The sequence below is a fragment of the Octopus sinensis genome, linkage group LG14, assembly GCF_006345805.1.
Source record: "Octopus sinensis linkage group LG14, ASM634580v1, whole genome shotgun sequence".
NCBI lineage: Eukaryota > Metazoa > Mollusca > Cephalopoda > Octopoda > Octopodidae > Octopus > Octopus sinensis.
The window spans coordinates 63,824,268-63,842,172 of record NC_043010.1 but is presented as its reverse complement, the minus strand read 5'-3'; the positions used below and the strand labels follow the sequence as shown (position 1 = coordinate 63,842,172).

General features: G+C 35.5%; 2 protein-coding genes across 3 annotated transcripts in view; both read right to left on the bottom strand.

The window, feature by feature from the left end:
• Positions 1-5,259: 5,259 nt before the first annotated feature.
• LOC115219508 (death domain-containing protein CRADD) overlaps positions 5,260-17,905 on the bottom strand; it is a 33,654-nt gene continuing 21,008 nt past the window's right edge. Inside the window, exons 2-3 of one of the 2 annotated variants that reach the window (XM_036509118.1) lie at positions 11,975-12,357; positions 5,260-5,281 (exon numbers count right to left, since the gene is read on the bottom strand). In XM_036509118.1, coding sequence (XP_036365011.1) covers positions 12,019-12,357 — 339 coding nt within the window. In that variant the 3' untranslated portion in view covers positions 5,260-5,281; positions 11,975-12,018. Of the gene's footprint in view, positions 5,282-11,258; positions 12,358-17,905 lie in introns of those variants that run through there. The other variant, XM_029789688.2, reaches the window with a different exon arrangement.
• Positions 5,290-7,778, bottom strand: LOC115219511 (eukaryotic translation initiation factor 4 gamma-like). Its single transcript, XM_029789692.2, has one exon. The coding sequence runs from the start codon at positions 5,945-5,947 to the stop codon at positions 5,393-5,395; it is 555 nt and encodes a 184-aa protein (XP_029645552.1). The 5' UTR covers positions 5,948-7,778; the 3' UTR covers positions 5,290-5,392.

The window sequence follows — 17,905 nt, the reverse complement described above, 5'->3', positions numbered from 1 at the left end:
AAGAAATTTGATACTTGTCATTCTTCTCGATAAGTAAATTCTTAGAAGAAAAGAAATTAGGGAAGGCCTTTTTAGCACATGCCTTCCCGTAAGTTCAAAAGTAAACCAAGGGAGAGCACTCCTGTTACATTTATGATGCTGGATTTGAATTTTAAAAAATAACATTGAACAAAATCTTGCGAGTCAGATTTCTATGATTTCTTTGAGTATTGGTTTGAAAACAACCTGCGAGTTACTCACGAATAATCTTAATCTCGAAAATATAATAAACAAAGAAAAGGTTAAACATGTTTATTGTTATCTATAATACATTAAGAGTCAGTTTGAATATTGCTTGCTTGCATGCAAAGTTACTGAGCCAAACTGGCGCATAATGGGAAAATACTATAAATTAAGCTTACCTTGAAATGTTAATATGAACAAAATGAAACAAGTTTCGCGTAAATCAGTAAAGTAGTTCCTGAGATATTAGAGATTTTCGGAATATAAATACCCCAAGCGGTGTACAATGGGAAGATGTTCCGAAAATAAGCTTCACCCTGGAAGGGAAGAAACTTTCATCTTTTTATTAGACAGTGAGTTGACAACGAAAAAATATGATTTTTTTCCTACAGTATTTTCGCCTTTATTGAACTCAATATTTGAATCATTTAGAAATATTTTTAAGTGAATGTCTTTACAAAAATGTAAGTTATTTTACATTATGTTGTTCTGTTATATTTTAGCTTTCTTTAAACAGATAATATTTTAATGTTTTTTAAATTATTTTCAGGTGAATTCTATTACAAAAATTATTTTTGGCATATTTTAAAAATATTCTAAAGTGAAAATGACTTTAAAAATGCGGTAAATCTATATATATAAAACTGTAGTTGTGTGAGTGTCTGTCCCCTTCGATTTAGATTCCTAACTCCTCCCACATTTTGCGGTGCAGTTTAACCAAATTCGGGTATCTTATAGTCGTGATTAATATCGAGCCCGTCTGGCTATTAGCGCGCGTCTACGATGAGTCTACGATTTTAAAAATAATTTAACATCATTTTTTATTCCATTTTAATGCATAATTTTTCGTGTGTCGATGGCGGCGGAGTTGGCGTCCACGCTCAAACACCTGCACCTGTGTTTGCTTCTCCCCCTTCTTCCCTCCCTCGTGAAGCTGTGGGGAAGGGAGTTTAAGGAAATCAACGTCGTAATGCGTTGTCAAGGAGACCAGCGTTCTTTTAGAACAACGACTTCATGGCTTGAAGACACCAATACAGAAATGGCTAAGAAAGCCCGAATTGGCATCTATAAGGGAAGTAACTCTCTAAAAATGCTTATATAGTTATTTCCCTTACAAACCCGAGCAACGCCGGGCGATACTGCTAGTATTTTATAAAAGACCCGTTCGTAACCTCAGTATGAAATAGTTTTTTTTTTCGATTGCATTCGATGTATTTGGCTGCTAGTTCTAGAACGCCCTGCTACCACGTAACTATTTGCGATAATGTTTTCAGTTCTTGTCCCATTTTGTGTGTGTGTATATATATATATATATAAATAGATATAGATGTGAGAGAGTTGGTATGTGAAAGCACGTGGCTGGATGTATAAAAGACAAAAAAGAGTGAAAAAGCTACTGAAGGCTTGTGTTATATGGTTAAAGAATATATTTAAATCGTTATGTTAGAAAAATGTGACAAATTTTGCGTATAGTAACATAGTTACTGAATTGCCAGGTCTGAATTGTCCAGCCACAACTGAATTATGGGCTAGAGGCAATTCAGTTCTGGTTGGACCAATTTCCGGAAGAAATACCAAAAAGGATCAGTAAAGAATTCATAACTAAATCGGTTGAATTCATCCTCCGAAATAACCGCTTCATGTTTGACAATACGTTTTACCGACAAAAATCCGGAATTGCTATGGGTACTAGGGCAGCACCAGTCATTGCGAACCTAACAATGGGCTACTTGGAAGTAATAATATACCAGGAATCTTTATCTACCTTTGGAAACCCCCTTTCCCAATACATAAAAGTGAATTGGAAAATATTCCCAGACGACTGTTTCATACTCTGGAATAAAAAAAAAAACACAGATAAACTCCTGAAATTCAAAAGACTATTGAACAGCGTCAACCCAAACATACAGTTCGCAATGGAGTACAACCAAAAGGAGCTTCCATTCTTGGATAAACCTAAAAGAAGAAATGGACATATTTTACGAAACCACAGACGCTAAACAATATCTACTATTTAATTCATGCCACCCAATACACACCAGAACAAACATCCCCTTCAACCTTGCAAGAAGGATATTCACAATAGTGTCAGAACAAAACACCAGAGACTTTAGACTGCAAGAACTCAAAAACACCCTAATTGACAGACACTACCCAGTTCAACTCATAGAGCATGGAATCAGAGGTGCTACACAAATTGACATAGAAACCTTGAGAAAAGTTCAACACAACAACACACATTCCCCAAAAATAATGCCGTACATATCCACATACAACCTACATTACACTTGAGAATTCGTAAAAAAAAAAAGAAAAGAAAAAACTGACAAAACTAAAACCAAATGAAAAGAGGCCATTCGTTATGTTTCGTTATAACTCGGGTTTTCAAAATCTTCAATTGCTAAGTACGCTCCAACCGGAACGTCCGACGAGCTAGAAACAACAGCCAAACCGAAGATCAACTTTCTCAATACGAATTACAAAAAAAGAAAAAAAATTCTTTTTTAATGTCATTTTCTTGGCGTCGTGTGTGTGTGTGTGTGCAAAAAAAAAAACAATTTTCTGTCAGATGCTTTTTACGTTTGCTATTTTAGCATAATTCCAGTTTTTTCTTGTTTTTTCTTTTTTTTTTTTTTTTTGATATTATTTTTATTGTTTTCAAAGAACTGAAATTTTACAAAATTATTTCTTTCAGAATCATAATCTCCATATTTTTCTACCTATTTCGCCAAAAAAAAATTTTTCTAAAAAAAACTGAAAAATGAAGAAATTGGGGTCGAGTGGCGTGGAATTTAAATTTAGAAATACAGATTTTTGCAGATTCGGAATATTCGCAATCGCAATAGTCAGTTTCTGTAGAAAACAAAAAACGTGGAAAAAAACTGAAAGGGAGTACGGTCCATGAATTCGTTAAATAAATCCGACATATTCTCATTGTCCTCGGTTTTCACTTGATTTAAAATGATATCGAGTGATTTCCGAGATTTATCTTCGGGGGTTTTTTTCTGTTTGAATCTCATTCTTGTTCTCGATCGAAATTAATGAATGACTCAAAAGATGATCAATAATGCCGTTCAAAAGGAAAAGATCCCAAAACGGAAAAAACATTGGCAAAAATCGGCATTTCAAAATTTCAATCCCAACTCCATCACACACCCACCCCATTTTGAAATGGAGATATCGAAAGAGTAAGAACTGAAAACTGAAAGAATCCTTAGTGTTGTTAAAAGACTTTTGAATATTGGAATGTATGACAACGAAATATTTTTATAGAGGCTGCATCAGATTGATATGAAATATCTCACTTTGTGCTATCGTTTTCAAATACATCAAAATACATCGTCGAAATGCCAATGTAGTGCATATATTTTAGGCGTGACCGGTGATAAAGTCACAAATAATTTATGATGGCCTGTAATAAAATCACTGGAAAAGGTCACAATTTTGTCTAGAAAAGGGAGTCAGGTAATCAAAGAAGAATATTCAGCTCAGAAATTATTAAATATTATAAACAATTAAACTAATAAAAGAGAAAATATTTCAAATCAGTTATTAACTGGCAATACATGACTTTTGCATAATGACTCCACTTTATATATGATGGCATAACATGTGACTTTCTACTTATTTTTTTTTATTTACGTGGATTCATATTCAGGTACTCATCAATGCAGTACGACCTTCATTTACCCTTCACGTTCGCAGATGCATTTTAATGGCTGTTTGTTCCTTCATCAGCATGTAGCATTTATTTAAATACACGGTTCCTGCAATAAAATTCAACAATTAAAATGACTAACCCTAACATGTTGATAACTAAGTACAGCCAGCATAACTACAAACGACTGGGTTTCATCGTAACTTTCTTTAAAATGCTTTTTTCTTTTCATGAAATTTTCCGGATACATTTTAGACGATGCGCATTGCAGTTATGACTTAATGGCGGTGAAAAATAAGCTTGTTACATTCTCTTGTAATAAAAAAGAAACTATTTTAAATCAGTTATTAACTGACAATACATGACTCGTATTCTTTTCTACTCTAGGCATAAGGCCCGAAAGTTTAGGGAAAGGAACAAATCGATTAGATCAACCCCAGTACACAACTGGTGCTTGATTTATCGACCCCGAAAGGATGAAAAGCAAAGTCGACCTCGGCAGAAATTGAACTCAGAACGTAACGGCAGATGAAATACTGCTAAGCATTTCGCCCGGCCTGCTAACGTTTCTGTCAGCGCGCCGCCTTATGACTTGTACATATTCAGACTGAATACATTTGATGAAATTTTCCAGAGATTCGTTATAGAAGGTGCAGATTACAATGGTCTTGATAAATTTCTTTTCATGAACTTATTCTTAGTCTACACTATTGAAAACGTTTTTCTAGAAAACTCCATTAAAGACACACATTTCAAGAAACAACATCGATGGAACACATTCTGTAGCTATGCTAGTACAGTTAAATCCATCATATACACATGTCTGTATCCTAAAGAAAATTCATTGCCGAACCACTTTACCATCAATAAATACCATGTAACATGCCTTTCTATCGTTATCATACTCTGCAACAACCCAAAGTAAACCTTTATTCACTTAGTGTTTGAAAATTAAAGATTCATCCAACTACATTCACTTACCATCTCAACAGGTTTATTATCATCAATACAGAATAATTTCCAAAATATTACATCATTGCGTTGAAGTTCGTTGTTTTCTTAGTGAGTTACCGAGAAATAAGACCGTCACTATTTCCAGTTCACTTATAATGATTGATATTTTCCATAATCAAACAAAAAAAACAATTATGTTGTTTATCATTAAAAAAAATTAAAGGCTTTTTGTCTGAAATACAAATAATGAACGAACGAAAGTACTGCATACATCCGCGTTTGATAAGATGTCACTTTAAGCCGACAACTTTCCAAATCGAAAGGTGAAAGTAATCTCTCCGTTGAAAAGTATTCAATAATTGAAATATAATGTCTGTTAATAATGCATAATATATATTATATATAAGAAGAAAAAAAAAACAGCAATGAGCATTTTGTTGATATAAACAAACAACTTTGTCAGAACTGTGCGGTTTTTTCCCTCTCTTTTTAAAACTATTCGATACATTAAAGTGTCTCATGTGCATCAAGATACGAACCAGATTCATGTCCCCTCTGTCACATTAGGGCCGCGAGTGTTTCTTCCTCCTCAGCTTTCTCTTCAGCTTCTTTCTTAGCTTTCTCCTCAGCTTCCTTCTTAGCTTTCTCCTCAGCTTCCTTCTTAGCTTTCTCCTCAGCTTCCTTCTTAGCTTTCTCCTCAGCTTCTTTCTTAGCTTTCTCCTCAGCTTCCTTCTTAGCTTTCTCCTCAGCTTCCTTCTTAGCTTTCTCCTCAGCTTCCTTCTTAGCTTTCTCCTCAGCTTCCTTCTTCATGGATGATGCCAAATTTTTGTCGACTTCATTTAGAACTTTCATGAATTCGTCAAAAAATTCCGACTTATTCTCATTGTCCTCGGTTCTCACTTGATTTAAAATGATATCGAGTAATTTCCGAGATTTATCTTCGGGGGTTTTTTCTGTTTGAATCTCATTCTTGTTCTCGATCAAAATTAATGAATGACTCAAAAGACGATCAATAATCTTTTTTATACCCACACTATCTAAACTATTCACAAGAACCTCATAATATCGCTGAATTATCTTTGCGTTCGACATTTGCTGTAAGGCAGCCATCATGCTCCGTGTCTGTTTGTAAAATGTTGGCGGTTGAATTTCTTAACTACACAACTACGCATGTGCCTGCACGTTTTATATTTTTCCATATAAGCAGAAAAGAACTGTTTCCTGATTGGGTGAATCTCAAAACTCTTCAATTTCAAATTTTGTTCTTTTCGGGGGTTTACTTCCCCAATTTTTCTAATATTGTACATTTGCTTCGAAATGGCCTAGTTGGATGCTAACATTCTAGGAAAGTTAACTCGTATCTCTCTTTCTCCAGTCCTAGCTTTTCTACCATCAGATTCGGCCCACAACTTCTCTAATAACCAGCATCATGATGGCCTAGTTGGATGCTTCAGAAATGTAAATAAACCCAATATGTTTCTTAAACAAGGGACATTTTCAACCAGGCTATCCACATGCTAGAAATAACAGCCAAACCTCTCCAAACTGCGATAACAATGCAATCATTTGACTCATCTTTCTGCAAAGATTTTTTTCAAAGTAATTTCCCATAGTAATATGACAAAGTAATTCATGTGAAATTAAAGTGGGTTTTTTTTAAAAGCTTCTTTTCATAATCAGATCTTCCATTACCAAACAACGACAGTCTTCATTTCTATTAAATTTAGGGTTATAAAATATATTTTAAATGTATAGAATTAAATGAAATTATAGCGGTTGATACTAAAGCAAAATAATATATATTTTTATCATAGAAAAATTTTATGTAAATATCAAAAAGTGAAGGGTTTTAGTCGACAATAAAAATAATGAAGGAAAGCTCCTTGCTTTTGTTTTAATGATGTTCGTATCCAAGGCTATGTTTTTCTTTCGGCACTTGGCTATCCATACGGCCAAAGCAGCTTCCAAACGGATGATAGTTTTATTACGAGCCGTAACCACTCTCTTCGCCGACTTATTAAAAGGTGATGGCAGCCGTCTTCCTGATGTTAGCCTCGTCCATCTTCAACACATCCAGAAGTTTCACCTTCTCAGCGATCGTCATTATTCTTCGTTTGCGTTCAGGCTCCGTACCAGCCTTGGAAGAAGCAGCATGCTTGGGAGCCATTACAGAAGATGAAAACGCAAAGAAACAACAACAAAGATCACACACAGCACAGCGTAAAGTAGTACAGTAAATCACTCACCGAGAAAGCCTGGAGCCAAATGGCCGCGAGAGAGAGGGAGAGGGGGGGACCAGCGGAATGTGCTGCGGATCTGAGCATCGGTCAAAGCACCAGTCACAGGCCAGATTACAAAATAGAAAGCTGCGATTCATCGTCTCTTTCCATTGCACCAATCACAGCCCGTGTTAACTTCAAATAACCCTGTATATGTTTTTTGCTGTTTTTTTTTGTTGCCATGTTACACTACGAAATGATATTTATTATAAATATTTTAAAGGATTTAATCCTCACGAACTGCTTATTTCTCTCTATCGTTATCTTTGGGCACTTTCACAGAAACTTACTGCTACGATAGTCCTGATCGCTACCTCGATCTTCTTTCTGTAGCATATGGTACTTTCATTAACCCCATAATAGTGGCCTACTGCTGCATAACTTTTACTTTCCCAGAGCATATCTAGCTGTTGTACCTTCTCAGGGAGCATCCTAACCTCTTTCTGGTGCTTAGGTTCTCTGCCAGAAACCTTCGAAGGTGTAGGGCTTTTGGGTGGAATCTTAGGGCTTTCATAACCCTGCGATAAACAACACAACAAAACCATCGAGATAACTACTGGACGCAGTTTTTTTCCAAAAATACATACAAAACAATCTTCCTTGCTTCTTATATGTGCATAGCACGAATGTGAGATTGAGCAGAGAGTAGAAACAATCCAGGTTTTGAAAACTTTAGCTTGTATTACTACTAGATACAGTAATCTAAACTACAATAACGAGAGAGAGACCAGGAAGTAACCTAATTTCAATGAGGCTATGTTGGCTCACAACCTTCAAAATAATCCTGTTTAAATAAACAATGTGTATGGTTACTATAGCAATGATTTAAAAAGAGTGCTGCATTAAAATGTATGTTCAGTCCCTTGTATATATATCTTTGATCTGTCATCACTGGCCCCAAATAATACTAGTGTGATACACTGTGTGTTTTTTTTTTTTTTTTGTTTTTTGTTTTTTGTTTTTTCCAGTTTCAGCTCTTGAGCTGTGGCCATGCTGGGGCACCGTGTATATATAAATTTATAAAGGAATCTAAAAAATTATTTTTCAAACTTTTTTCCATTACACTCAAGCAAAAAAATGGTTTATGAATTTCTTTCTCTTTGAAAGTCTTCTGCCCACCCCTTTGAAAAAACTTTCACCCACAAATTTCATTATAATCATATACTATGCCATTGGAAAGGTATTTATATAAAATTTCATTAAAATCTGTCCATTTTCCTAAAAGTTATGAGGGAAAAAGTCGGATCATGTGAATTTTTCAGAAAGCCCTCTCCCAACCTCCGATTCGCTGGCGCAAATGTTTGTTTCCATATTCATTTAATACACTTTTTTTTTTGTTTTTGTTTTGGTGGCCAAGAGTAAAAGTAAATATTAACTCAAACTAGACATATCGTGAATTAGATATTGGCTACAAAGCTAACACTAGAAACTTTGATGGCCATTCCAATTCAATGAAATGCTGAAAATGTTCTGGCCAAAATTGATGTACATCTGTTTCCAGAATGCAAGTATTATTGTAGAGCAATGGGTTTACGAATGGTTTGACTTGTAACAGGTAGTGGATTATTAACTGAGTTTGTAAATAGAATCTCAACTACTCTCAGTAATTGGTAAACATTTTCATCCAGGGCCCACCATTATAGGTGATATGTGGAAATCATATCAAAATTAACAAGATAATATTTAGATGCAAAATCAATTAAGATATCAGGTGTGTCTAAAGGCACAACACCTGTTGATTTGGCTAAACTCATCAAAGAGCTCAGTTGATTTTTGATTATTCAATTGTAAATAAAAAAAAAAGCAAAAAAACAAAACAATCTAATTTAATGTAAAATAAATCACAATTATTACAGTCATCCCCCGGTGTTCATGCTTGTTACATTCCCCGAGCTCCCACAAATACTGAAAATGCGTGAATATCGGATGTGGTCTATAAAATGCCTATAAATGTCAAAATATAACTTAAAATATTACACACACACCTGCACATAATATTTAATAATGATTTAATTAAGAATGATGTAAAATGTATGTTTACTCACCAATAATGAATGATACTGATTTAAGACGACGATGAAAATAATAAAGGTAATTACTGCACAGCAAACATTTAAAGCTCTTCTGGTGACGTCCCTTCTTGAGATGTTTTAGGGGATATCGTATCTTCATGCAAGGTTTTCTTGGTGAGTTTGAGGAACGTTGTAATGGGAAGTTGGTGTCGTTGTTTCTTCAAGATGGTGAGGAGTGTTTTATATGTCTGCATAGCCACATCGACAGCTTTTTTAAATTGGAGAGACCGAACCATATAGGGATCCCCTGTTTCAGCCTTCCCTTGCAATTCCTTTGCTGTCCTTAAAAGGTCAGATAGATGTTCAATTGCCAGGCCCACCACATCCTCCTCTTCCTCTGGATCTGGCGCTTCTGCCTCCACTTTGCTGGCAGACTTCGTTAAATCCAACATATCGTTGACCTCTTCTTGTGTGATGTCATCAAAACCTTTCCCAGTTTCACTGAATTGCTGACAGTCTCATGCTGAATATCTTCAGGTGAGAATCTCTCATAGTCCTGGACGCACTCAGCCATACCTGCTTCTAGCATGCAATGAGGGTTTCCTTTAACAACTCTTTAAGAACAAATGAAAAATGAACACTTTATTTTAACATTTTGCCAGACAAATTGCTATGACCAAACCAAGTTCCTTTCCGAAGTGGTATTTGGTTTTTCGCCGACTTCTTACAACTTTTCTTGTTGCACAGAAACCTACGCACTGAGTGAGATCTTGCGGCCCACTTCACTTTCTAAATTTGGCTCAGTATAGTTTTACAAGATAGGCAATGCATTTCTTAGGCTAGATGCCCAAGTACCTGGCAATAAGTTATTATTTTAACTTTTTTATAATACCTTTTTTTAATGCAGAAAATTTCTCTGAAATTTTATCGCCAAGAAACAAAACCGGCCAGTATGGCAGTTTTGTCGAAGCTCATCCCCAATCGACTCCTAGGCGTATATGCAAAAACTTTTATTAAAAAATATGTGCGAATAAGAGTTTGTGTGAGAACTGGCTGTTATTTCTAGCATGTGGATAGACTGATTGAAGGCAAATTTAATGTACAGGAAGCGGATGGGTTACATATCCACCATGTGCAACCAATTTTGATTTCGAAATATTTAAAAAGTTCTTTCGAAATGGTAAAGGGAAACGAACAACAGATTCGGGCCGTCCGCATTTTAAAACCGAAAATAAAATTTTAAGAATTTTAAAAACCTTTTCCGCATATCGCCCCCCCCCCCATCACCGCACAACTTCCAAAGTATCTCTTTTCAAGTAGCAGTCAACGCATGTGCAATGACAAAAGGGGTTTCAAAACTTCTAGTTTATGCTGTAAACTGCGAGGGGGACGGGGGTAATATTTGGGGTTTTTTTTTGAAATTTTACAAAAATTTTTTTGAGAATCATAATCTCCGTATTTTTTCACACATTTGGTAAAAAAAAAGTAAAGAAAATAATAATTTAAAAGTTTTTTTAATTCTGAAAAATGTGATTAATGGAAAAATTGCTGGGAACTGAAATTCTGAAATGCCAATTTTGGACACTTTTTTTTCTTTTTTCCAGATTCGTATACTCTGTACCCGAAAACGGAGGTTTTCATTAAAAAGAATAATTAAAAATTAAATATAAAGGGGTTTTTCTGGTGGATGTAAAACAAGTTGTTTCGTTTTCTTTTGCGCTTTCCACCGAACTTTGTTAAAATCATACGTTTAACGAAATTTTCAAGAGATACGTTATATCTTACAATGGTCTTAACAATTTTTTTAACAATAAATTTATTCGCAATCAACACTATTGAATACGTATTTCTAGAAAATGCCATTAAAGATGTGCGTTTTAAGAAAGGTATAGGGAAAATCTAAATCGATAGGGCGCCTTCTGTAGCTATCCAGCACAGTTAAATCCATCATATATACATGTCTGTATTCTAAAGGAAATTCATTGCTGAAAGGTTGGTTTTAATGTTGCAGAACCACCTTATCATTAATATCCATCACGTAACACGCCTTTCTATCTTTATCATACACTACAAACACACAAAGTAAACCTTCATTCATTTTGGTTGAAAATTCAGATTCATCCAACTACATCCTTACCATTTCAGCAAGTTTATTATCAACAATACAGAATAATAGCATAACTTCGGTATAAATACCGGATACATTTCAAGAAAGTGTTGTTTTTTTTTTAGAGTTTGTGTTAGGGTTAGTGGTGGGAGAAAAGGGTTTCTCTTATCTTCAGAAATCTAAACAAAGTCACGTGTGTACCTATACCGATGGATCGCCCAGAATAAGTTCCAAAATGTTATATCATTGCGTTGAAGTTCGTTGTTTCCTTAGAGAGTTACCTCTAAATAAGACAGTCTTCATTTCTATTAAATTTAGGGTTATAAAATATGTATAGAATTAAATGAAATTATAGCGGTTGATACTAAAGCAAAATAATATATATTTTTATCATAGAAAAATTTTATGTAAACATCAAAAAGTGAAGAGTTTTAGTCGACAATAAAAATAATGAAGGAAAGAGTCGCATACTTCCGCGTTTGACATGATGTTACTTTAAGACGGCAACTTCCCAAAGTGAAAGTCGAAAGTAATCTGTCCGTTGAAAAGGATTCAATAATTGAAATATAATGTCTGTTGATAATGCATTATTTCACTTTTCGCATGTCGATGTTTAATATCAGTCCACAACGCAAGAATTATGCCGTTTAGTGTAGGATAATTTCATTTTTGAAGTGTCGATTCTTTATGTCCATATCAAAAAGTGTATCGGAAAAACTGTATTTTTTTTAATATATTAACATACAACATTGTAAAAACTGCGCGTTATTCTTCCTTCTTTTCTTTTTAAGGGTCTTCAATACATTCAAGTATTTTATTCATGTTTACATTGCAATTAACAGAACAGTAATAGATGGCTTTTATAAGTTTTTTTAATGCACCACGCCCATGGGCTTGTTTTTTTCTCCAGGAATTAAATGCCTCAAACTTCTGGTTATGTGTGCAGTATGGGTTGTCTTGCCTAACATTATCAATTTTTATGCTCTCTATACCTAATTCAGAAGCAACAGATTCCCATCCAGAGCCCATACGCATCAAAATACGATTTAACATTTTCTCATTCAAATCTATATTTTTAACACGTTCAAGGATATTATCTATGTCAAGTTCGTCATTCGGCACACTGTCATCAGCAATTTCCACGGCTGTTGCTAAACTCGGGTTATGTTCTCTTAGACATTCCACAAATCCATTGAATAATTCTGACTTATTCTGTTTATCCTGGCTTTTCACTTTGGGGCGAATAACGTCTAGTAATTTCCGAGCTTTTTCTTGTTCAGTCTCTTTTGCTTGAATTGCATTCTTTTCCTCGTCATTGATAACTAATTGAGATAAAAAATGATCAACAATCTTTGTTACTGTCACACCATCAAGCCCGTCCACAAGTACCACCTGACATTTCTGAATTTTAATTGAGTTCCTGAGCTGCTGTTTGTTAGCCATCGTGCTCTGAGTATGATTAGACAGTCAGTTTTCTACGTGGATACACTAAAAAAGTTTGCCGTTCAACTTCTTTATGCAGCGACGTCTGCGCATGCACACTGAATGTGTTGACGCTCGAAAATGCTGTAATGTGGGTCACTTTCGCGTATAAATTTCATTTCCGTATCATACAACTTGTGCTCAGCTCGGTGTTATAACGCAAGAACTGTCGTTAAGCCCAAAGTATAAACGTGTATTAAAGTTAATTCAAATAAACATAATTATGTCCATGCATTCCGACTTTCAGTTTAATCGATTTTAGAGAAGCTAAAACTTTTAGTTTCTGAGTGAATTTCTAAATTACATAGGTGCAGGAGTGGTTGTGTGGCAAAAAGCCTGCTTCCCAACCACATGGTTCTGGGTTCAGTCCCACAGTGTGGCACCTTGGGCAAGTGTCTTCTACTTTAGCCTTGGGCTTATCAAAGCCTTGTGAGGGGATTTGGTAGACGGAAACTGAAAGAAGCCCGTCGTATATGTATGAGTTTGTTGTTTGTGTGTGTTTGTCCTCCCACCACCGCTCGATAACCGATGCTGGTGTGTTAACGTCCCCGTAACTTAGCGGTTCAGCAAAAAGTGACTAATAGAATAAGTACTAGGCTTACAAAGAATAAGTCCTGGGTCGATTTATTCGACTAAAGGTGGTGCTCCAGCATGATCGCAGTCAAATGACTGAAACAAGTAGAAGAGTAAGAGAGTACAAATTAAATGACCCTTTTCTTCTCTTTAAAAACGATTTTTTTTCAAACTTTTGTGTTCCTAAATAAATATTATTAAAATATAATTAACTTTTATTAAATCTATAAAATAGATAACGTATCAATTCACTGTAACATTCAGTTATATGCAATTATATAACATAACTGTCTTTAATATATGCGCACTATCTGAAAACTGTGGCGGGAGGAATCGCTTATACGGAACCACGTATTTGACTGATATTTTATTTCATCGCCTCTGGAGAGATGAAACGTAAGGTTTATATTGACGAGATTCAACACAGACCAAAGAGAGTCGGATGAAATACTGCATAACATATCCGACGCTCTGACGCTGGCGCTGATCCAACATTCTGATTTATAGACACAAAGCACTGACACACACTGGAAAGAGTACATCCCTTTTGTTCAATATGAACAAATTGATATTTTCTAATCGTTTTCTAGTTGCAACGCAACAAAAACCCCACACTTAACTAGGGTTGCCAGATTAGAAATATGGAACATTTTTAAATAGCTCTCTATATATAAATTTATGCATGCCGACACACCCAGAACAATATATTATATAAAAGTAGAGACAAGGGTTAAAAACATAAAGCAATTATTTTAATGGGTTATGAGAAAAACAAAAGTAAAATCATTTCAAAATCATTTAATACAAGCTTTAAAAAAATTCTGTTAAAGTGAAATAATTTGAAAATATTTCTTTAATACAGAAATAAAGAAATAGGCAAAAAAATTCTGTTAGATCGAAATCATTGTAATTTTTTTTATTCAATGACAAATAGAGACAATATGAATAAAAAATCTTTTTGTATGAAAGCATTTGAATATTATTATTTAATACCGGCAATAAAGATATCTAAGAGAAATACTGAGAAAGTGAAATCATTGCAAAATTCTTATTCAATAGAGACAATAGAAAAATGCAAAGGAAAGAAATTAGAAAATTATTATTTAATCCAAACACAGAAAGAGACTAAAAAGTTGTGTTTCATATGGAGAACGTGCAAAGAAACAAAACTGATAAACTTACATGCAAAATTTTCTTAACAGACCGCATGAGAATTAAACTTGAACCTTTACCTTCAGTTATAGTTCACTTTTGTTAACAGGTCCTTGTTTTCTAACACATGCCTATAAAATGCTTTATATTGACCGTTAAGGTTCCATGTGCATTGTAAGATAGCTTCTACAGTAGCCACACCCAACGTATTTCGTTCATCAGTCCACTGAACATTCATCCTCGAAAAGACACGCTCATCATTAGCATTTTGTGCTGGTGTGCTAATTAAGAACGGGCACAAAATTAACAACTCGGAGTATTGTTCTTGAAATTCAATCTGCTGAAGGATAGAGAACCATCTTTCTTTCAGTTTGGTTTCCCATTCATCAGGTTTCATCTGCATCTCTTTGGCAAGGAATTTTTTTAAATGTTCTGCGTCTTCTTTACCTCTGCCTAGGTTTTGATTATATATTTAAAAAAAAACGGAAGTGGGGTGTGGTGATGGTCCACCTTGTCCAACGAAATTTCATTAAACCAGATATGTAACGTGGAAAAATATAGGGATTTTCGCAACAATTTCTACAGTAAAGCCAAATGAACATAAAATGAAGTTAGAGAATATAACTCTGCTGAAACAGAGATAATTATTTTCAAAAAAGTTGTTCCTCTTTGTATATAAGTACCGACGTAATTGGACATTTTTTTAACCTCATTCCCAAACAATGTTATTCTCAGATCTGAAAGTGATCTCCCTTGAACCGATATATACCGCGCGCGTGTGTGCGTGCGTGTATGCATCTTCTACAAAAACACTTCCTCAATCTGCGAACAAGCAAGGCTTACGCTGCCTTGCGGCAATGCAACCAATGCCTGTTCCTCCTCCAAATCCTGTCCGCTCACCAAATCCTTCTCTCCTCACAAGTGCAACATTCCCTCCTCACGTTTCGACTTTCAATATCGAATTGCAACATTGCAAGTCGCACCACGAGTGCCTTTCACTATAATGTTTCTATTGGGAATGACGGACAGATTGTCATCTTATGAAATAAAACGCTTGGTTTCGGTCATGCTGTAGGCAGAGAATAGTAAAACAACAGACGAAGTGGCAGTGGATGGCAATGAAAGACATGATGTTACTTTAAGCTAGAAAGTTTCTCTTTTTCCATCTTTTCTCCCGATTTGAGATTTCTATTTATAATGTGGTTTTATATTATATATGTATCATATATACAGACGCATTATATTCTAATAAATGTGTGTGTATGTGTGTGACTATATATATACAAACGCATTATATTCCAATAAATGTCTCTGTGTGTGTATATATATATATACGAACGCATTATATTCCAATAAATGTCTGTGTGTATGCACATATATATATTGTTGTGGTTCAATTTGAGGACCGTTGACGGCGACCTACATTTGGCAATGAATCCATTGTTCTGCCAGATGCGGGTTGATTAATTAGCTCTGGGGAAACTTCCCGACCCCGTCAGGTGAATTAGAGTTCAGTGTGTGAGAGACAGTGAGAGAAATATTGAGTGCCGAAAAAGACAGATTAAGGAATCTGGGGGCTTGTCATGAGAGATACAGTAGAGTGAGAGGATGAAGGGCTGAGAAAGACAGATTAAGGAATCTGGGAGCTGTCATGAGAGATGACAGTAGAGTGAGAGAGAATGAGGGGCAGAGGAAGACAGGCAGAGAGTATTGCAGAGCTAAGAGAGAGAGAGAGTGATTGCGACAGAGCTAAGAGAGATTGCGGGTAGTGACAGAGCAAGAGGTTTTTGGGCAGTCGGTATTTGGTAGTCAAGGCGAGCGGTTGGATTTAGGGGTGAGGATTTGGAATTCAAGGCAAGCGGTTAGCAAGTTGGATTTAGCAGTGCTAAGAGAGATGGGGTACAGTATGAGACATTGGCTATTATAGTAGGAACTAAGGTACGTGAATTGTGTATTGATATGTGAAGAAAAAGAAGGAAAAAGAATCGATGTATTGAAATGTAAAAGAAATGAGACAGTAAAAAAAGAACAATGTGAACTGTGTAAAGACATTGTGTACAGAGTTGTTGAAAAGAACTGTGTAACGAACATTGAACTGTATATGCTTTTAATGTCCTTTGAACTGTAACGTTAATGTGATTTGAAACAGAACTGTTGTCTCCGGACAGTTTAAATGCTTTGATCTGTGGTATACCTGTATGATGTATTGAGTTGTTTAATTCGACGTGTCCTCTTTAAATGTATCTGATATATATTTGATGTAATAATTAATAGTCATATAAACTAGTACGTTAAATGTGAGCCAATTGCCTTCTTTGTGTCTCTCTCGATTGCCTCTGTATCTCTTCTTGCGGCTGCTGTTGTAGTTGTTGTTGTCTCTCTCTCCGAGTTTCCGTGGCGAACATTCGCTGATCGACCGGACGACGGCAGGTGGTCCGTAACAATACATATATAATTTATATTTTTATATTATATGATCGAACGCCATGCATCCATTTCCAAGTAAGTTTTATCTTAATAATTCTGATGCGGCACTTATATTACTATCTGCCTCTATTCTTTCTTTCTCTCCTACCCTGTCTCTATTTCTCCTCCTCCCCTTCACCGTTCTCTATCTCTCCCTCACTCTTCCTCCTTGACTCTCTCGTTGCTCACACGTGACCAGCGGCTATCTTGCTTTCTCCTCCTTACGCTACAAGAGACAACACACATTTTTGCCTGTCTCCTGTCAAAGCTCGTTTCTCCAGTGTTCACCCCTTCACTTCATTATGGCTAAACAGTCCTTACCGTTTGCTTTTGCTGCTTTGTTCTTACTGTCCTGTTTTTGTTACGTTAACCCTCCGCAAATCCCAAATTTTATTTAATTTGCTTTGCAGGAACGACTGTTTTGATGAAGATGCATCTTGCCCTAAACGTCCGAAATGCGGAGTAGATAAAACAGAGGGCACTGATGAAGGGATTGTTCTTTAGGTTGCCTGTGTAGTTTCTCTATTTGTTTCTTTCGTAGTTCAAAAAAAAGTTCGTTTTCCATGTTTTTGTTTATTCATGTTCTCGTTTCTCATGTTGTTCATGTTCTTTTGACATCTTGTACCCATATATGCATGTGTATATACATACGTAGGTATGTACATGCATGATGTATGTAGGTTTGCATATATATATATAATACAAAATGGGACAAGAACGCAAAACATCCGGACAACCAGGTGATACAAAAAGGGACAACAAAACATCCAGACAGACGATATAAAATATAAAAATAACAAGGATGGGTCATCATTCGAAGCTGTCTATCCTCAGTCAAGAACCAGATCATCCTCGCAATTTTAGCTGATTAACCTTGAGATTGCTCCAATCTGGCCAACCCCAAGGAAAAACTAAGCAACACGAGGCTAGGACTCGCCATAGAGTGAATATTCGGCAGCTTTTAACTGTTTGTTCCAACGCTTCATCTTTGTATCCCGCA

Bases quoted from the DNA above. Each gene is read 5' to 3' on its own strand.
- LOC115219511 (XM_029789692.2), bottom strand. From the start codon at position 5,947: ATGATGGCTGCCTTACAGCAAATGTCGAACGCAAAGATAATTCAGCGA.